General features: G+C 49.7%; 1 protein-coding gene across 2 annotated transcripts in view; it reads left to right on the forward strand.

Annotated features, from left to right (window-relative positions):
- Positions 1–10669, forward strand: part of LOC110296884 (probable ubiquitin carboxyl-terminal hydrolase MINDY-4) — an 88244-nt gene that overhangs the window by 28752 nt on the left and 48823 nt on the right. For both annotated transcript variants that reach the window (XM_029478745.1, XM_029478746.1), the window contains exons 3-5: positions 5303–5409; positions 7857–7973; positions 8807–8895. In XM_029478745.1, the coding sequence (XP_029334605.1) occupies positions 5303–5409; positions 7857–7973; positions 8807–8895 (313 nt within the window). The remainder of the gene's footprint in view (positions 1–5302; positions 5410–7856; positions 7974–8806; positions 8896–10669) is intronic.

The raw sequence follows: 10669 nt of genomic DNA on the forward strand, positions 1-10669 counted from the left end.
GTCTGCCTCTGTGGTCCTCACTCTAACCTGTAGACTAAGTTCGGCGGAGTCCCGGAGCCAAGATGGCGCTCTCTGCAGGGCAGGTCTCTGTCCCTGCCTGCCTTTCTTTTCTAACTAGTTCTTAAAAGAGGGGTTGGAAGCTGGGTGGTGGTGGAATATACCTTTAATCCCGGAAGCAGAGGAAGACTGATCTCTGTGAGTTTGAGGCCAGCTTGGTCTATAGAGTGAGTTCTAGGATAGCCAGGGCTATACAGAGAAACCCTGTCTTAAAAAAATAAAACAAAAACACAACAAGCAAACATAAAAAAAACCATGTGTGTGTATGTGTATGTGTATGTGTATATATATATACATATGTATGTTATATTGGTGGATGGAGTCACATGCTTATAACCCCAGCACTCAGGAGGCTACGGCAGGAGGATCCAAAGTTAGAGGGCAGCCTGGACCATATGGTTAGACCCCATCTCCCAAACTAAGTCAAATCATCCATCCGAACAAGGTTGCTTGTCCCTGGATCTGCACTGCACAGCTGTGCACAGGAGCTCTTCGGGACCATTTAGAATGTTTCCAGCTCAAAATATGAGGTAGCTTTGCTTGGGGTGGCATGTTCATATAAAAGGTTTACAAGCATGACTAAGACACAAAATGCATAAAGAAGAAGGGTGAGGGACTTGGCTTCCTCGCTCCGATCCGTGCTTCTCACACAGTGACTGTACCTGTGCCACTGCACCGAGAGCAAGACAGAACATTTATTTCCACTTTAGCTTTGAAGCAGTTTCTTTCTGTCTGCAATCCTTGAAGGTAGAGTCTGGTAGTCTCTTGAGTGGAGGCTGACAGGGCCAGGTTGGGCCTGAGAGGGCGGACTTGAGTACTCTTGAGTCTGCTCTCCTCCTGGAAGCCAGCCCCTTTACCTGTTTGCCTTTGTTTGGCACATTGAAGCTATTCACTTGCTTTGCTTCTTTCTCCCTTTAAAGCATTTCTTTTTAAGCCGTAGGAGGAGAGCCGCACTCTTAGAAGTGCCTATGTTGGGCGTGCAGCTGACTGAGCTTTGATCTGGCTGAAAGTACAGGGCAGGCTCTGATCATGGAGGCAGGCTTGTTTATGCTGCTCAACACACTTCAGAGGTCCCAGAGCCTCAGAAATCACCAGGAACTGCTGGTGGAGATGATGTGGCTGTGCCCAGGAAGGGCAGGCTTCTGTCCATGACTGTGCAGACTGAAGGATGGAGTCAAGAAGCCCTAACATCCAAAGCCTCTGGCCTGTGCAGCTCTTGAAGCTTGTCTGATGAAAGTGACTCATGTTTGCAGACAAAGCAACACGGTGCTCGGCCTTCAGAACCCCTCGGAAGGAAGGCTTTTTGGCAGTTCCCAGAAGCCATTTGAAGTGTATGCACATGGTTTTTGGAAGGAGGGGGTCCCCTCTGCAGCTGGCTTGAATGATGATTCAGACAAGAAAAAGGAAGTAAAGGACTGAGAGAGTGTGAGGGCAGGCGATATGGGGTAGAGAAGAGGCATTGCATTCTGGGAGAGGGAGGCTCACCAGTCCCTTCTGTAGCCTTTCTGGATGGGGCAGGAGCCTTTGAAGCCCTCTGCAGGCATAGTCGAGGCTTTGCTGAAGGTAGACCATGCTGAGTGGAGGGCATCTTTTATTCTTGGAGGGCCCAACTGGATGGGACAAAAAAGAAAGAAATGAGTGAACTTCAAGAGATACAGGAGAGAGTTCTGTGATGGGCGCTGAAAGGTCCCTAACGGTGGCATTTAGGTTAGACTTTGAAGGATGGATGTGGTCTCACCCAAGGAAGATGTGAAGGAACTGCATAAGTCGAAGCAGTTTTGAGAGTGAGAGAGGAGCAGGGCCTGAGGGAAGTGGGTATCAGAACGGGGCTTGAACAGACAGGCAGAGAGGATACTGAGTGCTGCGCCAAGGTTTGGACCAAGTCGTGGATACCAGGAGTTGCTGAAGATCGGGGCTATGCATTGGGCTGTGTAGACTTGGCGTAGGACAGATTTCAACGTAGGAACCCTGGAAAGGGGCTGATGAACTCTTGAGAGAGGCATGGCAGAGTGGTGAGGCTCCTTTGTCACTAGTCAGCCCTTGGAGTATTTCATGACATGCTCATGTGCCACCCTGACAAGCTGCTTCCCTGACTCTGCTGCAGAACCTCGCCCAGGTTCCTACTCCAGCATAGTCACCATTGTGTTTGAGGTGCTGCATCTCTTTATCTGGGCTGGGATTTCTTGGAGAACAGAATGGTACCTCCATCAGTTCTGGGCCTCTCTGTCCCACACTGTTCCATCCCATCCCATCCCATCCCATCCCATCCCATCCCATCCCATCCCATCCCATCCCATCCCATCCCATCCCATCTTTAGTATATTAGCTCTGGTGGTTTAATAGAGACTGGTGATGCATACCTGTAATTCCAGCTTCTTGGAAGTCTAGGCAAGAGGATTACCATGAGTTCAAGGCCAACCTGGGTTACAAAGTGGGTTCAAAGTCAGGACGACCCTATCTCAAAACGTCAGCACTGTGCCTCTTGCTCTCTTTGGATCCCACTTGAAGGGAAATGTGACTCCTCCTCCTCCCTCCTCCTCTCCCTTCTTCCTCCTCCCCTTCCTCCTCTCCCTTCTTCCTCTTCTTCTTCCTCTTCTTCCTCTTCCTCCTCCTTCTTCCTCTCTGTCTCTCTCTGTCTCTCTCTCTCCACCCACGTTACCCCCTGCCCCCTCCTATGTCTTTCCCCTTCAAAGGGTCTATGAAATGGGAAAACAAACCCCTAGCTTCTGTTCAACCTGACATTCGTATGTGGCCTTTAAAAATAGCATTCTCAAACCACTGGCATGTGCAGACAGTTTGGTGTCTTGGCCAGCATGTTGTTCCCCGGTGCTTTGTTTTTCCCTTGCATGGCAGTCTCGCCACATCTGGCCCTGAGGCCTGCTATGTGGTCCTGAACCAGCTCCCTGTGCTGGGCCAGCTCCTCCTTGCAGGAGCCAAGGGAGGCTGCCTGCTCTTCAGCTCACCCCCACCCCATATGTGTTATGGGATCCTGCTTCCTAGACACCTATCCTCTATCCCAGACTCGAATCCCTCCCCCACCCCCACCCAGTATACCAAACAAAGTTCTCCAAATGAGCTTAAATACTCTCCTTTGTATCTCCCCAACCCCCACCCGCAGCTGACCCAAGCATTGCAGGTAGCTCTTGAGGGCTGGTAGCATCACTTACATTGCTCTGCCCGGTAGACTGGGGCCTCTGATGCCCGTGGTAGGATTAGCCACACGTCACCACATATCTTTACAAAGTCTGCCTGTCAGCGTGTTCTTCTTCCTTTGTGCCCTTATTTCCCTTCAGCCCCCACTATCTTAGGCATGTGCTACATCTGTTCCTGCACCATCCGGGGCATTGCTTGGTACGCATGTGTCTTTATTTGCCATCTCGTTTGATTTCCTCCTTTCCCTACTCAGCACCAAGTCTCTAAAATCCATTCACATTGCTGCGTGAACATCTGGTTTCCATTTCTGGTTATTTTTGTAAGGCTATGGTCACAGGGTAACGTTTCCAGAGATTCAAACTAAGAAAGGTCTCATTTAAATCTAGCTTCTTACTTAAAGTGCAGCCTTAGTAAAATAGCCTTTGACAGTTTCATACATGTACAGAACAGATTTTAGTCATTTTTACCCCACTTGCCGTCTCTCATCCCCCGCACCCCCTCCCTGCTGAAGCCCTTTCTAGCAGCCCATACCCCCACTTTCATGTCTTATCTGTTTGTTCAGTGGATGAGTTTTCGCTGTGTGGCGGTTGGCTCTCCCCGGTGGGGTAAGAGGTCGTTGAGTGAGATTACAAGTAGGCAGCTGTCCTGGGCACTGAGGTTACCCTCTGTGCCCTCCCCCCAATGCCAGGCCTACCCTGGCACTTTGTCTGGGGAGTCTGTACTCAGCTTCACCAGCCTGCTTGCCCCAGGGTGCCTTCTCCTGGGGTCCTTTAACTGAGCATTCTAGCGTATGTTTCACAGAATGGGGCAGGCCGGAGGGTCTTGCTAGCTGCGGTGTCACAGGTTGCTGCTGCCACCACTGCAGACTCCACCAGCTCTCACTTTCATCCTTAGTTATCCCATCTGTGTGAGGATATACCCAAGTATATGTGTGAGGATATACTCAAGTATATGTGTGAGGATACCCAAGAGGTGTCCTGGAGTCCCTTCTGGGTGGAGGTCCAGGGGAGTTGGGGTACCAGTTGGCTTACAGTCATCTTGGCTGGCATCCTGCCACTTTTTCCCTGCCCAGCATGGGGCAGTTACATTACTGCCTAGGCTTTATGCCCTTGTAGTTAGTGGGAACAGGAGTAATCAAGCTCTCAAAAGGCCACGTTGGGATTGGGTGGCTCAACTCAAATGTTCAATAAATAATAGTGATGATTGTAAGAATTTACTATTGTTTTTACACAAACCTGACTCCTCTTATGCTAGCCTCTTGTCATGTGTCCCTGTGGCAACAGACTTGTGCCTCCTGCCCACCTTTTAAAAGGATGCTGTGATGAAAGGATGGACCATTTAGAGACTGCCGTATCCAGGGATCCATCCCATAATCAGCTTCTAAACGCTGACACCATTGCATACACTAGCAAGATTTTGCTGAAAGGACCCAAATATAGCTGTCTCTTGTGAGATGATGCCGGGGCCTAGCAAACACAGGAGTGGATGCTCACAGTCAGCTATTGGATGTATCACAGGGCTCCCAATGGAGAAGCTAGAGAAAGTACCCAAGGAGCTAAAGGGATCTGCAACCCTATTGTTGGAACAACATGATGAACTAACCAGAACCCCGGAGCTCTTGTCTCTAGCTGCATATGTATCGAAAGATGGCCTAGTCGGCCATCACTAGAAAGAGAGGCCCATTGGACTTGCAAACTTTATATGCCCCAATACAGGGGAATGCCAGGGCCAAAAGAATGGGAATGGGTGGGTAGGGAAGTGGGGGGCGCTATGGGGGACTTTTGGGATAGCATTGGAAATGTAATTGAGGAAAATATGTAATAAAAATATTAAAAATTAAAAAAAAAAAGGATGTGTTAGCGCTGGGCCTGGCTGGGTTTGATGAACTCTGTCCACCTGTGGCAGAGTGAAGGGGGTGGTGGTGTCCAGGAGCGAGTGAGCCCCTCTTTGCTTTCTTTCCTGGTTGGGGAGTCCTGGGGCCTGACATGGAGGTTGATGTCCAGGCTGAGGCAAGTTTCTCCAAAGTCCTCCGTGTGTCGGTGGTCTAAGTGGCTCCTGTTGCGAGACACACCACAGCCTCGTTTTCTTTCAGAGGATGTTGAGGATGAGCTGATAAAGGAAGACATTGTCTTGTTTCCACCTCCATCAATGCTCAAGCTTCAGACTGTGTCAAAACCAATTGACCTCTCACTGGCTAAGGTAGGTGTTGATGCTGAGGCTCGGGGGGCGGGGGGTCCACGGTGCACACGCCTGATGCTGACAGCATAACTTTGACACTTTTGCCTCCCTGCTTCTTCCTTGTCATCTCCTGGTCACTGTGGAAGTGGGGACTTTGATGTGATGTATAAGGAACCTGACCCTAGAGTCAGGAAGACTGTTTTAGTCCTGGCTGTTCCCCTGCCTCCTTGTGACAGAGGGGTGAGGCTGAGGCTGGGTTTTCCTATTCTAGATGCTGTAGGACCCTGCTCTTTGGTGGCCCAGTGCTGCCCCACCTGCAGCAGTGGGACATGAATGAGGTAGTTATCCCCTGAGACTGGCTGTGTGCCTACACTGATGTCATGCACTAGGCTCTGGGCAGCTGCAGAGCTAGGATCGGGAGGAGTGGCAATTCTTCAGTATGCCCAGGTTTGAATGTGTGGCCTCCTGGATGGACCTATGGCAGCAGGACACATGTTTCCTCCTTGGCAGAGGTCCCATGTTCCTCAGGACCCTCAATTGCTAGGGTGACTTGTCTCTCCTTTGGCTAGAGGCTCCTGCAGGATGGCGTGTTGTGCCTGCTGTCCCACACCAGCCACTCAGCCAGGATCCAGAAGAAAATCTAGATGCTCCTAGAAGCACAGCCAGCTTCTCCTTGTTCCACTGACCTGTGTTTACTTAGTACATAGATCATGATGTAAAGATGTTTTTAGAGTTTATTTCCCCTTTCCTTTTTTGTTCCCCTATGCTCTCCATCCAGCTTTTGAAGCTACAGAGGGCCAGGCACATAAAAGGGAACCCAGAGCTGGCCACCCATGCTCTGACCATCCAGAACAGCTGTGGTTCTCTGCACAAGGCACTGCCACTTGGTGCTCAGCCCTTGGAGGCACCCAGAGACTGCCCAGCAAGATGTCCCAAACCAATCCAAGGGACTGGGTTTCACAGACGGGAGAGGATGGGACCCTAGCTTCTGCATTGTTGTTAAACACACTGGTGTCCCAAAACTGTCCCTATGATTAAGAGGATAGCCACAGAGTCCACCCAGAAGACCAAGTCTGTAGTTTTCAGGCTGTTGGAAATGCACTCCTAGCAATTCATGGATGCACTTGGCACAGGAAGGGAATTGAGCCCCGATGGATGAATCCATTTTTCCAATGTGCTGGGAGCCACATTTGATGGCAACTTGTAGACAAATGTTGCTGTCATAGAGATTCCTTGTACTAAAGGAAGAGATGAAAGAGTTGATTGTAGTGAAGTGATTCAGGTCTACAGGGGGAGGCTGACTGTGAGAGCAGCCTCCAGGGAGGAGCTGCAGATCAGCTTGCTGGTTTTGTGCCTTCCTAAGGCTTCAGAGTAGCCCCCTCCCACATTGTAAAACTGCAACTGAAGACCATAGACCATCATGGAGTGTCAGAGAGTGGGGGCCTGTCAGCGCAGCATTAGTACCGCAAAGCTCTGGACAGAGATGCTTGGGTTTGTAGGCATGAACCACAAACTGAATATCCTCTGAAATCTACAGATGCTGGAGAACTGGAAGGATGGAGACAAGCCTGGGGAGGTGGTAGGAAGCCCTGTGGGTGGTAGGGTTTTCCATAAGCTTTAAAGGGAGAACACTTACGGTGGCATCCTAGAGAGAATTCTTTTTTTTTTTTTTCCCCCAGAAAGCTAGATAATACGCGTTTGACTTTGCTCAGGGCTATGGTCTGTGTTGCAATTACTCATATCTGTTGTTGTGATGTAGAAGTAGCCAGAGACAAATATAAACAATGCCCATTGTTGTGTGCTAATAAAACCTTATTTACAAAACCAGGTAGGTGCCAGATTTAGTTTATGGGCTATAGTTTGCCAACTTTGTGCCAGAGTTGTGGCTCTGAAACCTTGCAGCGAAGTTGAATCATTTGGGGCAGTTTAAAATCTGATAATCTGATAAGGCAGAAAGCCGTGGCTTCCATTCTTCACACACACACACACACACACACACACTCAAAACAGCAACAGCAAAAACCAAACAAACCTGTGGATACCCAGCTCTCACCCCCAGGAATGTGGATTGATTGATTGACCTGGCCCGTGGCCTACTCATCAGGATTATTTTTAAGTGTCCCTAGAGATAATTTTAATGTGAGGTCAGGTTGGAAACTTACAGTCTTTCCGATGGAGGATCCGAAGATCCCTGCTGAAGCCAAAGTTTTATATTTCCAGGTCTGTGTAAGGAAACTCTTGGCCCATATTAGCATGGGATGGTGTGGTTTATAGATGTTCCAGAGGTAAGACCCTTAAGGTCAGGTTTATCTTCCTCAAATATGAGAAGAATGGGCTTGCAAAATAGAGACCACTGCCAGAAAATGCACTTCCTTCTAGAACCCAAGACCAACTCCTGCTGAGCCTGTGCTGCAAGCCTTGTTATTGTTCATTTTATAAACAGCTAATAAAATGCTTTTCCCTCCCAGGAGATAAAGACCCTTCTGTTCGGCTCTACCTTTTGCTGCTTCAGTGAAGAATGGAAACTTCAGAACTTTTCCTTCAACGACATTGCCTCGTTAAAATATGGCATTGTGCAGAACAAGGCAGGTTGCTCTTGGGGTCTTCAGGGACCTTTCTTCTGGGTTGTCCTGCACAAAGTGGGGACATCATTCATGTGGTGACCTCTGAGAGCACCGGTGGGGTGGTGACCTGGCCTACCACAGGGTACAGGCAGTTAAGATGGGGCTGCTAGAGTGAGAAGAGCCACTGTGATCCTTGCTGGGGACATTCTAGTCAAACTCACTTCCTGTGACACTGGGATGTCACCACGAGGGAGCAGAAGGTGGCCTTGAGCATACTTGCAGGCTTTGAGAGCCTTCATAGGTCTGACCTTGGGAGGAGTTGGGGGGTTCAAAGGTTGAGCTGGAGAGGGTCACTTTCAAAAATGGAGGCCAGAGCGTGGGAGCGGGAAGTTCAGTGCTATAAGAAATGCTAGGGCATCGTGTGAAAAGCAGGTGTTGGAAGAGTGTGCATTCCTCAGGCATGGAGTTTCCCCTGCCTCTGCTGTTGGAGAAAGGACCTGGATACTATCAGATCCTGCCTCCCTCTGCCGTTTGGCAGCCTCAGCTTCTCTTTTACTACAACTTCAAGGGCAGCACTGACCTATTGCTCTTGGATATGGCGGGAGTTGTCTGAGTGACAGAAAAGCCATGGTCATGTCTCTAGCTTCACACCTGCCTTTGCAAATAGTCACACTCATCCCATGAGAAAGGAGCTAAAACCGGCATCTTCCTTGGTGCAGGGGGAGGCCTGGGAATCTACATATAGACAGGTCACCTTGCTGAAGGCCCCCTATGACCAGGGCTAGAGCGTGTGGGTGAATTGGACAGCTTCTTGGGGCCATTTTCACTGTAGTGACATGTGTCTTTCTCTGCAGGGTGGTCCCTGTGGGGTTCTGGCAGCTGTTCAAGGCTGTGTGCTTCAGAAACTCCTGTTTGAAGGAGATAACAGAACCAACTCTAATCTGTAAGTCAGTGTTCATCTTCCCTTCCCGAAGCTTCTTTAGAGTGTCCAGAATAAATAAGCAAGTGTGGGTGTTCCCTGATACTTCCCATCATCCTCCGAAGGTTAAGAAGGGCAAGGGGGAAGGCAGCTAGGTAGCGGGGCTCCTGATGACCTGGTTAAATGGACATGGTACTTTTGGCTCTAGGAGCAGGCAAGGATGGTGAGTCACATTTTGCTCCTCATGGCAAGTAACCAAAGACAGCTTTGCAAATGTTCTGCCTCCTCAGACCCCTTACTTGCCCACCCACTAGGCCCAAGGCTTCCTCTCTCCCTGCTTCTCTGTCAACAGCCAGAACTGCACGTCCCAGCCAACTCTCCTGTGCATGACTTTCTCCACTCTGTGATCATAGACTTTGTTTCACACACAAAGTGTTTGTACCCAGGCACCCCTGTTCATCTACATATAGTCAGCACTTCTAGGATACCTCTGTGCACGAGAGAAGCGACTGCTTTCTCTCCCTCCTCCCACTAGAGGTGTCAACCAAGAGGCTTGAGATTTGCTATTGATTTCTGATGAAGCCAGCACTACCTCTGACATCCAGAAACATTTGACACTCCCGATGTGACAGTACCCATTGAATTAGGGACCCCTGACAGTCTCAGCAGGGTCCTTGCCTGTTTCCAATCTTACCTTGGAGCATAAATCATAGGGCTGTGATAGTGGGGGGGGGGTACCTGTCTCTTCATGGCTGCTGGAACTGAATAGGAGAGCCAGACCAAGAGACAGGTGGTGATGGAGTCATGCATGTTGCCAAGGCGGGGGGACCGGACTTCCTGCAGGTACATTTGAATCTTACTGACCTCTACAGAAGGAGGGACACTCCTTATTCCCCTCCACACATATCCATGCCATAGCTTTTGTCCCTCTAAGCTTTCCTGTCTCTCACCGTAAACCCTCAAATTCTTTCCCTGTGTGCTCAAGTGGTTTGTCTACTGGTCCCTCTCAACACGCTGTGAGTGAAGGCCTTCCCTGACCCCCATGGCCTGTCTCTAATCACTCCACCACTCACTGTGCTCTCATTCATTGGTGCGGTTAGATATCTCTATCTGCCTCCTCCCCAGAACACACACCCCGTGAGAACAGGGACTTTCCTGAGCTGCCTGGTCCACAGTCTGGTTCCTGGAATCCGGCACCGTGCCTGGTCCACAGGACAGGCCCTCAGGATTTTTGTTGAATGAGTGCATGAAGAATGAATGAGTTGTTCAGACAAACAGGGAGGGGAGGCAGAATGGTATTCCCGTAAAGAGAACAAGATGTGCAAAGGCCCTAGGGCAGGGAGAAGAATAGAGGTCGCCTGAGGTGGCCAGAGATGGAGTAAGGCCAGGCAACCAGAAGGGCCTCTGGACTCTCAGAAGGACTGGCAACTTTGAGTAAGCCTTGACTGTGGCCCCTGTGAATGATGTCTCATGACTCATGTCAGCTCAAAACTCCTTCAGGGCCTCTTTAGATCCCTAGACTCATACATAGATGGTTTCCCAGTTGTTGGGATGCTGTCTCGAAGTTGCTTGCAGAATGGGATGCTGCCCAGGACATAAGTCATCTTAGTTTCGTGTAGCCCACAGGAGAAGGAATCCAGAGCTTTGAAGCAGGAGGTCCACTAGGTTGGAGCCCAGGGTGACTCTGAATCAAAAGAAACCCTACCATGTGGTGGAAAGTGACACTCTTGGCCACCTCCAATCATGGTCTGCCATTGTTTAGCATCCGTCAAGCGTTGTCTAGGCCTGCTCTATGCAC

This window comes from Mus caroli, chromosome 6, assembly GCF_900094665.2.
Source record: "Mus caroli chromosome 6, CAROLI_EIJ_v1.1, whole genome shotgun sequence".
Taxonomy (NCBI): Eukaryota; Metazoa; Chordata; class Mammalia; order Rodentia; family Muridae; genus Mus; species Mus caroli.